Raw genomic sequence first — 12,675 nt, forward strand, 5'->3', positions numbered from 1 at the left:
TGAGAGTGCCAGGCATACCAAAGAAGCAATGCCAAATCCATAAATCCTCGGATGTTACGGCCTCAAGCACAATTGTTGCATCACAAGACTTGCCACAATACATACAATCAATGCTACCTAGCATGCCAGGCCAACCTCTCCTGTCATTTAGATGCCATCAATTTCTTTGTGTCATCCTCGTTGGGTGCCCGAAGATATTCAGGACCAAAGACACGGATGGTCACTTCGGCAAATCTACGCACTGACTCATTTGTGGTATCTTCACCAATGCGAAGGTACTCATCGGCATAGTCAGCCGGAACGCCATATGCAATCACCCGCATAGCTGTCGAGATTTTTTTGATATGCACTAAATCCCTTTAAGCCCGTAGCATTTCTTCTTTGAGTAAAATACCGACAATTTGCCTCGCAAGCTTGAACAATTTTCACAAAGAGGGATCGGCGCATTCGGTACCTTCTCCGGAAGAGGTGCGGTGGATATGTTGGATTCTCCGCGAAGTAGTTTTGCATCAACATCTCGTTCCCGAGATGGCGATTCCGAGGAATGCAAAGACGCCCGATGGGCGATCCTCGCCGCCTCTTCCGGTTCTCGTCTTCGTGCTCCTTCACGGCAAGAGCTATCACAAATGTCTGCTGCCGAAAGTTTGCAAGCATCGTCTCAACATCCGGGGCGTCCGAATCGGACGAATCGGAGAGCAAGAACTTCTCGCACGAGCTCAATTCCATCTACATTAACAAGAATCGCATGCCGCGTCAATCAACTATGCATAGCGCTCGGCACAAAGCACAAACAAACACTAACCGGCAGCTCGTGGGGCGGGTGATCCCGGGCGGCGACAAGGGGCGGGCTCGAGGGCGGTCGATCCCCAGCGGCGACAGCGACGAGGGGCGGCTCTTCTCGTCAGATCCGGGGAAGGGGGGTGGTGCAGCGGGGCGGTGCTGGAGGGTGGGGGACGGCCCCGCGGCGCGATTCCGCCCACAGATTTGGACGGAGTCGACGGCGGCGGACAGGCGGAACCAATGGCGGGCGGCGGCGGAAGAAGGTGGGGAAAAGGCGCGGGCTGAAATGTCCCTCCCGCCAACCGCTGCACTGAGATACGGGGCACCGTAGGGGCGAGGCGGAAACCCGCGTATTCGCGGGTTGGGGCCGAGATTTTGCCGCGCCCCTCAAAAATTTTTGCGGGCCGACCGCATTTGCGGGGTCTGTTCGGGCGGAATTTTCGCACCGACCCGCATTTTGACGGTTATTTTGCGGGTCGGGGCTTTTTGCGGGGTCTGCTAGAGTTGCTCTAACAGACTTTCAAGGCGAAAGCTAAAATGAAAAGAATCTGTTAACAATGTTAGCACTATTTATTTGTATAGGTATAGTATATAGGATTGCAGGTTCTCCCACTTCAGAAAGATATAAGGTGGTATTAAAAGATATAGCACACTGACAACTGATTTTTATGACGTGGAAGAAGAGAAGCGAAGTATATAACCGAAGATTGACATTGGATCATTATTGCTATGTATATAGGTTAAAGAATTTTATATTGATAAAATTTCAGAATTCTTTTAGAATTCATGTGTTCGCTATGGAATTTCATATGTATATAGTATATAGAATTTTATATGTATATAGGTTAAAGTGGGTGCATATGCCCATGCGTGCAGGACGTGCCTCTGGTGCGGATGAGTTTGAGCTCTCTTCATATCATTGGCACATGCATATGCTCTTTTTTTTAGTATGTGTGTGCGCGCGCGCATATAAGACAAAATGATGTTGTAAGCATATATTTCATCTAAATTTGACTTCACAAAATGCTTTGTGGCTCAAATCTTTCATCCGATTTAAAATCTTTCACCGTTAAATCTGTCGAGGCGAGAGCTTCAAAACTAGATTTCATGTTGGTATGTTTTTGATGACTTTTTTTAATCCAAAGTTACCTCACCGACACCCCTCAAACCCAACCCAAATTTGGGGCGGGTATGGGAGGCTCGGTCGTGCCCATCGGACCATCCCACCTTGGTCCATCTGGACCCCACACATATCCCCACCTAGACAAACCCTATACCGCAGTCAAACCACACTCCATTCCACTTGCCGTTTGCTCCTCTCCTCGTCCCCCTTTCAATCCAATGTCAAGCTCCGGCAGCGCACCGTCCGATGGCGATGACCCCGTCGACTGGGAGTCGTTGTTGCTCGAGACGGAGGCGGACGATGAGGAGGAGCTCGTCGTCCGCATCACACTGCCACGACTTCGATGGTCCCCACAGCTTCGATGACACACCTCACGCCGACACATACACAGAGGGCCATAATTGCAACGGCGACTGCAAGGGACCAACGCAGAAGTGGTGATGTCTCAGTGTCGCTCTTCGCTTCCATTTTAGTTTTTAGTTAATTTGGTTTTTATCTATGCTGCGACGATGAACTATATCTTTTGATCCGATGAACCGTGTTTATATGCTCGTATGGAATTTAGGTTGAACTATGTTTATCTATATGTGTATATGATCGACATTTGTAGTTTCTCACGTTGCATGGATAGCACGGTTTTGCAGGGTCAGATTTGAGATACCCGATTGTGGACGCGGCCATACGAGGGCTGACCGGCCACTGTCTGCGGATGCATCTGTGGACGTTTAGGGGCTGGTTTTGCTATATCCAGCTGTAGAAGCTCTAATGGATGATTTTGTATAGACTTTGCTTCATTTCAATGAAAAATGGAATATGACGTGATGCCTTCATTCTAAAAAGATACCAGCAAAAATCCCTCTGCTGTAAGAGAACAACAACATGTTTCCTACAGTTTCATCCTGTAGTTCTGTACACTATGACTATCCGGCATCGTTTGAGATTTCGTGTCGTTTCATTACTCGGCATCCATTAGCCTGCACACCCTGCCTTCTCGCAGCCCGACCAGAACGCCCGGAGCTCTTGGGCCAGCTCCTCCTCCCTGCCGAACACCACCGTCCGGTGGTCGCGCCCGCCGACGATACGCAGCTCCGCGTGCGGGAGCTTCGACTTCAGGTGGCGGCTGCTGCACTCGACCGGGACCACCTGGTCTGCGTCGCCATGGACGACCCTCACCGGCACCCCCGCCGCCGCCAGCGCCTCCAGGTTCCGGTCCTGCGCCCTCGCCCCGCCGCAGATCACGTTGTGCATCGTGTGCCACGCCGAGTGGTGCGTGTGCCTCGTCAGGTCCCTCACCACGATGTCCACGCCGCTGCACGCACCAACATTAAGTACTACATGCATGAGCAAAATGGCAGAGATCCAGGCAAGTGTGTCCCTGTTCATGTCTGAGCTCTGGATTAATCGTGATTGATTTGATCGGATCACTTACCTTGTGCGCGTGAGGATCTTGATCAGCCACTCCCAAAACCGGTGGTTCTTGCAGACGACGAAGCAGATGGTCCTCCCGATGTGCTCGTACCAAGACATCACCGCCGAGCCGAACAGCAATGGCGGCCAGAGCTTCTTCTCCGCGAGCCTGCGCAGCGCCACCTGGCTCGCCCTCTCCTCGCACGGCAGGAAGTACGGCTGCAACCAACACGACGCGATCGATCCATTAATCAGAAAGTACATCTCAGAATAATGCAGATCGAGCTCTGATCGAGTGCGCGGCGTGCGTACCGGCGCGACGAGCGTGACCGATTTGACCCGCGCCGGGTGCTTGGCGGCCAGGGCGATGGCGACGGTGCAGCCCATCGAGTGGCTGACGAGGTGGAACGAGCCCAGGTGGAGCGGATCGATGAGGCTCCGCTCGATGGCCTCGACGTGGTCCCGCAGCGTGTACGCGCAGTTCGCCGGCTTGGGGCTGTCGCCGAAGCCGAGGAGATCCACGGCGATCAGCCTGCGGTGGTTCGCGGCGGCGGGTTCGGGGAATACGGTCTGCGCCCAGAAGGAGGAGGAGGACGTGAAGCCGTGGATGAAGATGGCGTCGTCTCCGCGACCACTCTCGCTTCGCGTCTCCTCTGCACCTGTGAAGTCGCGGGCGTTAATGTCGTCGTCACGCACGGCATGGCAGATCGAGCACACGTACCTTTCTTGGGCGCCGTCGGCTCCTGCAGGACGAAGTGCAGCCGGTCGCCGCCGTTGCTCCGCCACGCGCCGCACTTCCCGCAGCCGCAGTCGGACCACCTCGGGCTCCGGGCCTTCGCCGGCGACGCGTCCTCCTTCCTCCTCGTCCCCCCGCCGACCGCCCCGAGGAGCCGCAGCAGCGCGTCCCGGCACGCGCTCCTCCGGACGTACAATGTGTCGGACACCCCGTCGGCCTCCTCCTCCCCCACCGCCGGGGCCTTTCCCCGGCTCCGGTGGCAGTAGCAGCCGAGCGGGATCTCCTCCAGGAAGCCGTCGAGGACGCCGTAGACGAGGCAGAGGAGCACGTCGACGACGTCCAGGGCCGCGAACACGGCGGCCGCGAGCGCCGCCATGGCCGCCCTCGGCCATTCCGCGGGGCACGGCACGAGATCTGCTAGCGCGGCCATCGTGAGCCCGTGATCGACCGCAGGGCGGTGGGTGGCGCGAGGGGCTTAAGTGGATGCTAGTCGTGCGGCTGGAAACGCGCGGCGCTTGTGCGCGCCGCTGCTCCACGTCGCGGCGTTGGCGCGTGTGCCGGGCCCGGGACCAAATCCCCGCGCGTTTTGGCGCACTGGTCCTGCCGTGCCGGCGGCTTGCCGTTTGGTCGTCGCGCGCGTGGCTGTTTCTTCCCTCGACGGCGACGGGTCTCCGGAACGTTCACGTGTGCACGGCAGTCGGCGCCGATTCACCGGAAACTTTTCTAGATTCTGTGAAAGTTCAGCCGTCCCGCGTCAACATCCCGTGGGATCGGAGGGCGCGCGTGCTTTACCGCGGCGCGGGCCACGAAGGTTCTGGTGCCACCTACGACGAGGACGACACGGCAGAGCGGAGCAGCATCTCCATCCTTGGATTCCTCGACGGCGACGTGCGTGCGCTCGTGCATACATGGCCATGAAAACAACACGACTAATCTCGGCCATCGATTCAACGACGTGAATTGCTTCAATGGCAAGCGTTCGTGCTCGTGCATGAAGGTTCTAGATACATATGTGTAGAGAGCAAAATCATATTGATTCTCAAAAAATAAAACGTGAATGTTACTCAAGTAATTAACATCCAACCCAGTTTTAATGTGCAATTGATGGTATCTTGGCTAATACTCCCCTCGTCCCAAACTTTGCTCTAGATTTGTCTAGACCAAAAAGTTTGCTTTAGATTGTCTAAATATGAATGTATATAGAAACGTTTTAGTGTTACATTCATCCATTTGTAGTTAAATCTAAGACAAACTTTTTGAAACGGAGGTAATATGTATTAACATGCAATTAACCCCCTACCTAATACTCCCTCCGTCCCAAAATTCTTGTCTTAAATTTGTCTAGATACGGATGTATCAAATACTAAAACGTGACTTGATACATCCGTATCTAGACAAATCTAAGACAAGAATTTTGGGACGGAGGGAGTATGATGCATTGCAGTTATACACTTAGGCTGCTTGTAATGGATAGTATCATAAGTTAGTATCATGCATATGATACTAGCTTTTTTTCGACACAATGCATATGATACTAGTGTATGATACTGCCTCCTTAATGCATACTATCACATATTAATATCATACTAGCAAAACAGCCTGTGCGTTGCAACAGTTGAAAAAACAAATCATAATCTTCAATATGGCCATGACCACATTTTGCTGCATAACCGAGATGCACTATCACTCTTATTTTCATAAAATCATGAACAATTTTTGAAAATCATGAATATTTTTTTAAACTCATGACTTGAAATCATGTACATTTTTCAAATTCATGAAGATTTTTACAGATTTTTGAACACTTTTTAAAATTATGTAATTTTGTGATTTCATGAATATTTTATACTATTATCAAACATTTTTTTGAAAGTAGTGAACATTTCTAAAAACATTATTATTGAATAGCCGAACATTTCTAGAATCGAAGAACATTTTTTGGGGAAATTTTTTGGTGGAACCATTTTGGAAATTCACCCTGTTTTTTGATTCAATGAATATTTCTTGAAATGCATGATCATTTTTCTGAATAAGCGACATTTATGAATCAATAAACTATTTTAGAATTTTAGGATATTTTTCAATTCATGAACATTTTTTGAATTGGAGAATTTTATTCAATTTCATAAACATTTTTTAATACATGAACTTTTTCTAAAATTAATGAGTAATTTTTATTTCCCGGACATTTCTTTTCAAAATTCTGCACATTTTTTCAAATTTTTGAATATTTTCTGAATCCACAAACATTTATGAATTATTAAACATTTTATTTCAAATTTCTCATTTTTAGAATTTATGAAACTTCTTTGAAGTCTTAAATTATTTAATGTAGAAACAACCAAAGAAGGAAAACGAAACGAATAATAAAAAAGAAATTAACAAACAGGCCGCCCAGACATGGGCCCGCCCAAACAGGCGCGCTGTATCTTCTCCCTTGCACAGAGCGCAGTATAGAAGGTATTGCATGGGCCGGCCCAGACGGGGATTCCCCTGTGTGAAATGTTTTTTTATCACTTATAGGTCGCATCGGGAGAGCAACTAGTTAACGAGCGTCCTTCGGGAGCCTCACAACGATCAGCGCCACTTGGCGCGCTCTCAGCCCCCCGCCACTTGTCGTGTTCTGGGCGATCCCTTCGGATTTGTTTGTTTTTTCGCACGTGTTTTCGGCTTTTTAAATGGGTTTTCTTTTCAGTTTTTTCTGACGTTTTGGGTTTTCACCGGTCTTCCTTAACATCTGAACCACATAAAAATTTCGGAAAAAAAACATTTTGCGTGAAAAAACGCGTTTTCTTATTTTCCGTTTCGCGGGAGTCATGGTTTTGCTTCCGCGAGAGTCACGGTCGTGCCTCTCGGAAACAAAAAAACGTGTTTTCTGTTTTTTTTCCTTCCGCGAGAGTCACGGTTTTGCTTCCGCGAGAGGCACGGTTGTTGTGACGCCCGGATAATCAAGCTACAGTAAACCTCTGCTAATGGTGCCACGTCACCTCGGTTACTGTTGATAATTCGAGTTAGTTCAAAAACGATTCAAATTAAAATCTAAAATATAGGCAAACAGTAAAATTTTCAAATATCAAAACTAAAATGTTCGGGTTGTGTCAAATAAATCGTAAGTAATTATGGTGGAGAAACCAAGCTTTGATAAAATATTTAAGGGCTCTAAAACAATAGTGAAAACAATTAAACAAATGCCTATTGAATTTATAAAATGCTAAAACTATTTTATTATGGGTTAAGGATTAATCTCACAGTAGTTTGTTGATAAATACAAATTTAGGCATTAGTGATAATTTTTGTAAAACTAAAAAAATAAAAGAAACTACAAATAAAAAAAAAGAAAATAAGAAAAAGTAAAGACAAAACAAATAAAAGCAAAAGGGGGACAACACCCCCCCTTGCTGGGCTTCGGCCCAACTGTTCACCGGGCCAACCAGGCTGGCCCAGCTGCCCACTACTAAACCCCCCCCCCGGCCGAACCCTAAACCGCTACCACCCACACCCACTCGCTCCCACACAACCCCACGCCGTTCTCTCCCCCTCCCCGATCCAGATCTGGATCGGGGAAACGAACCCACGACGCCCATCCCCGTCGCCCCGCACGACCCCCCCACTCCCTCTCGTTCACCATCGTCGCCGAGCACCCCACGCCCGATCCCTTGCCACGCCGGAGCCCCACCTCGCCCGCGCGACCGCGCCCGAGGAACCGTCGCCTGCCGCCGACCCCCAGCGCCCGAGGACGACCCCGCCGTCGCTTCTCGCCGCCACCCGGAGCTCCTCCGCCTCGACTCCGTCGACGCACGCGTCCCCGTCTCCTCCCCGAGCACCGTTGCCCCGAACCCTACAAACCGTTGTGAGGACCGCACCTCCCTCCCACTTTCTCCTCTTCCCCGCGCTCGCGCTCGCGGCGCCCCGCCCGCGCGGCCCGCGCCGATGGTTGCCTCGCGCCCGTGGCTGCGCGCGAGCTCGCGCGCCCGCAGTCCCCGCGTAGCCGCCGCCCGTGTCGTTCGCCCGCGCCTGCCGCGCCCCTGCCGCCCGCGTCTGCCCGCCTCCTCTGCCGCTGCGCTGCTCGCCCGCAGTTCCGCCGCGCCCGCACCGCGCCCCTGGCCTCCCCTTCCTGCCGCTGCTGCAGCCTCGCGCCGCGCCGGCCCCATCCGTCGTTGCTCCCACGGCTCACCGGAGCCCGCCTCCCCTAGTGGCCTCGGGCACGCGCCCGTGCGCCCGCATCCAGCTCCGCCCCGTTAACCACCGCCCGTGCCCGTTAAGGCCCAAGGGGCCTATGACACGGGGGCCCCACCCCCAGAACGTTTTACTAAAAAATGATTTTTAAAAATAAATTAAATTAATAAATAAATAATAAAGATAATTAATTAACTTAATTAACCCTGTTAATATTAACTAATTAAAATTAATTAACCTAATAACTAATTAACTACTGTTAATTAGCTAACAGCCCCTGACAGGTGGGACCCACCTGTCAGGTTGACCAGGTCAACGGTCAACGTTGACTGCTGACGTCATGCTGATGCATTAATTAAATTTTGAATTAAATTAATTTATTAAATTCTAAAAATGATTTAAATCTTTAAAATTTAATATAAAATAAACCGTAGCTCGGATGGGAAAACTTTGTACATGAAAGTTGCTCAGAACAACGAGACGAATCCGGATACGCAGCCCGTTCGTCCGCCACACATCCCTAACATATCGAACTCGCAACTTTCCCCCTCCGTTTCATCTGTCCGAAAATGCGAAACATCGGGAATACTTTCCCGGTTGTCCCCCCTCCCTTCGTAGGTATCACCTCCTACCGCGTTAGGGCATACCTAGCACCGCGTTTTGCCTCCTTATGTTTTGTGATGCTTTGTTTGCTTCGTATTTACTGTTTCTTCCCCCTCTCCTTCTCCGGTAGACTACGAGACCGACGCTGCTGCTGCCCAGTTCGACTACGGAGTTGACGACCCCTCCTTCTTGCCAGAGCAACCAGGCAAGCCCCCCTTGATCACCAGATATCGCCTACTCTACTCTCTACTGCTTGCATTAGAGTAGTGTAGCATGTTACTGCTTTCGGTTAATCCTATTCTGTTGCATAGCCTGTCATTGTTGCTACAGTTGTTTCCCTTACCTGTTATCCTACTGCTTAGTATAGGATGCTAGCTTTCCATCAGTGGCCCTACATTCTTGTCCGTCTGCTGTGCTATACTATCGGGCCGTGATCACCTGGGCGGTGATCACGGGTATATACTTATATATTATATACATGACACATGTGGTGACTAAAGTCGGGTCGGCTCGTTGAGTACCCGCAAGTGCTACTGATGAGGGGGCTGAAAGGACAGGTGGCTCCATCCCGGTAGAGGTGGGCCTGGGTTCCCGACGGCCCCCGACTGTTACTTTGTGGCGGAGCGACAGGGCAGGTTGAGACTACCTAGGAGAGAGGTGGGCCTGGCCCTGGTCAGCGTTCGCGGATACTTAACACGCTTAACGAGTTCTTGGTATTTGATCTGAGTCTGGCCATTTGGTCTATACGCACTAACCAACTACGCGGGAACAGTTATGGGCACTCGACGTCGTGGTATCAGCCGAAGCTCTTTTTTACGTCAGCGACTGAGTGGCGCGCGCCGCATTGGACCGTAAGCTCGCGCTTGTATTAAGGGGGCTAGGTCTGCTTCCGGCCGCGTACGCAACGTGCAGGTGTGCAATGGGCGATGGGCCCAGACCCTGCGCGCATAGGGTTTAGACTGGCGTGCTGACCTCTCTGTTGAGCCTAGGTGGGGCTGCGACGTGTTGATCTTCCGAGGCCGGGCATGACCCAGGAAAGTGTGTCCGGCCAAAGGGGATCGAGCGTGTTGGGTTATGTGGTGCACCCCTGCAGGGAAGTTTATCTATTCGGATAGCCGTGTCCCTCGGTAAAAGGACGACCCGGAGTTGTACCTTGACCTTATGACAACTAGAACTGGATACTTAATAAAACACACCCTTTCAAGTGCCAGATACAACCCGGTGATCGCTCTCTAACAGGGCGACGAGGACGGGATCGCCGGGTAGGATTATGCTATGCGAAGCTACTTGGAGGACTTCAATCTACTCTCTTCTACATGTTGCAAGATGGAGGCTGCCAGAAGCGTAGTCTTCGACAGGATTAGCTATCCCCCTATCATTCTGGCATTCTGCAGTTCAGTCCACCGATATGGCCCTTTACACATATACCCATGCATATGTAGTGTAGCTCCTTGCTTGCGAGTACCTTGGATGAGTACTCACGGTTGCTTTTCTCCCTCTTTTTCCCTTTCTATACCTGATTGTCGCAACCAGATGCTGGAGTCCAGGAGCTAGAGATCCCGAGGATGATTCTACGTGGAGTTCGGCTTTGAGGAGTAGTTAGGAGGTCCCAGGCAGGAGGCCTTGCCTTTTCGATCGTTGCTACTTTTGTGCTAGCCTTCTTAAGGCAAATTTGTTTAACTTATGTCTGTACTCAGATATTGTTACTTCCGCTGACTCGTCTATGATCGAGCACTTGTATTCGAGCCCTCGAGGCCCCTGGCTTGTATTATGATGCTTGTATGACTTATTTTATTTTTAGAGTTGTGTTGTGATATCTTCCCGTGAGTCCCTGATCTTGATCGTACACGTTTGCGTGTATGATTAGTGTACGGTTGAATCGGGGGCGTCACAGTTGTGCTTTCGCGAGAGTCACGACCATGCCTCTCGGAAACAAAAAAACGCGTTTTCTGGTTTTCTTCTTCCGCGAGAGGCACGGGCCTGCCTCTTTCGGAAAGCGAAAAAACCCGTGCTCCCGGTTCGGTTTTTTCGTCCGGTTTTTTTCGTGAAAAAAATGTTCGTCCAAACCTATCAACATGGAATCTAGTTTTGAAGATCTCGACGCGGGGAATCCAGCGGTGAAAATGATTCGAGATTTGGATGCACGGTTTAAGAGATAAAACATTTTGAATAAACGGATCTACGAAAAAAGAGAAAACTCCCAGGTTGCAACAAGTGGCGCACATGCAGCGCGCTACTTGTCGCAGCCTAGGAAGGTAAAAGTCATATTTGCAATGAGTACTCCTTAATTAATGATTTCGTCGCATCGATCGATAATATTTTGCAACTTTGGAGGCAATTTCGGTGACGTATCGCCAAAAGCAATAGCCCATTTATTATTTGGTATAGATATGACTTTATTTATTTTCATGCATGACACATAATATCATAGCATTTATTATGATATGGTATCATGATATAATACTCAAGCCTCTCTGTCTTCATTTAATTCTATGCCATGTAATCAAAATTGCCTAGTTGGCATGCATGATACTAGCTATAATACTCCCATTACAATCAGCCTTAGGGCCCGAACGCCCTAGCTCTGCCGAAACAACTTCATGAAGAGGGCCCTCCTCCACTGCAAAATGGAGAGGTGGCCAAAATGCAATTTCACGACACGACAGAGCGAGGAGTTTCGTAATTACATAGGGAATCCCACCACTAAGTCAAAAAAAACGTTTCGCAAAGGAATAGGTCGTCCCCTCACGCATATGACCCACTCCCTTGTACCGCATCTCATACGCTCCAGATGACCCTCACTGTTGTCGTACCCTTCTCCACCTCGCTCCCACGTTGCTACCTCCTACGGGCCGCTCCGCCATGGCCATGGGTGCCCTCATGCACCTAGGCTTGCGCCGCCAACTCTGATGCCCATCGCCTTCATCGTACCCTCCTCTATCTCGCTTGCTCGTCGTTCCTTCCTTCCTCTGCCCCGTTCTTCTTCCTACATGCCTTCATATGGTTGCCTCAATGTGTCGCCACCCTACTCCTCCGCAACGGGACGTGCAAACCCTATCCAGCCCTCTGAACGGAGGTGGAAGAAGGGGTTACAACCGTTGGATGGTGATAAGTGGAGGCATAGCGTCCATCTACGACTTTTCCTTTGAAATAGATGTGCAGCCCAATTTTCTTTGCATCCCGAACATGTCTTCTCCGGTATATTTCGGCTACCAACCCATGGTTTGGATCAAGAACTGTTTTAGCAGCACTCACTGCAGCGCTAGTGGGCGGACACACCAACGCCCAACTCACTGAACTGTATTATAACGCAAAACCCCCACAAAAAAGTGGTTGTCATGAGGAATCAAACTCGTGCCGCTACAACCCTGGAAGTGTTTAGCTAACCACTAGAGCTTCTGAATGCTAGTGAGTAATAGTAACACAAAAAGCTTAAGGGCCATTGTAGCCGCGCTATTTATTGCACAATAAATTATAGTATCGCTTAAATTTTGAATAATTACCATTTGGAAATTTTATTCTTTAAAAAAAATCATCAAAGTTAGAAGAAGAAAACATCAATATAAAAAATGATGAATTTTTTAAAAAAAGTTCACAAAAAGGGAAAAGTTCATCAATTTTGGAGAAAAAATGCATCGTATTTTAAAAATCATCAAAAAATTAAAAAAAATCACAAATTTCAGAAAGATCATCAATTTTGAAAAGAGTTCATTGATTTGAAAAAAATATTAAATTTGAAAAATAAAAAAACAGAAGGAAAACTGACCGAAAAAAGGTAAGACAAAAATAGGTTCACATTGGTTAGTGTAATATTTGAAGAAGGATAAAAAAGGTAACTGGACACAACAGG

General features: G+C 49.4%; 1 protein-coding gene across 1 annotated transcript; it reads right to left on the bottom strand.

The window, feature by feature from the left end:
• Window positions 1-2,673: 2,673 nt before the first annotated feature.
• Window positions 2,674-4,661, bottom strand: LOC123048668 (probable lysophospholipase BODYGUARD 4). The gene is made up of 4 exons (XM_044471717.1): window positions 4,032-4,661; window positions 3,623-3,969; window positions 3,333-3,529; window positions 2,674-3,212 (listed from the first exon to the last, which is right to left on the bottom strand). The coding sequence occupies exons 1-4, from the start codon at window positions 4,474-4,476 to the stop codon at window positions 2,873-2,875; spliced, it is 1,329 nt and encodes a 442-aa protein (XP_044327652.1). The 5' UTR covers window positions 4,477-4,661; the 3' UTR covers window positions 2,674-2,872.
• Window positions 4,662-12,675: the final 8,014 nt, after the last annotated feature.

This window comes from Triticum aestivum, chromosome 2D (assembly GCF_018294505.1).
Source record: "Triticum aestivum cultivar Chinese Spring chromosome 2D, IWGSC CS RefSeq v2.1, whole genome shotgun sequence".
NCBI classification, from domain to species: Eukaryota; Viridiplantae; Streptophyta; class Magnoliopsida; order Poales; family Poaceae; genus Triticum; species Triticum aestivum.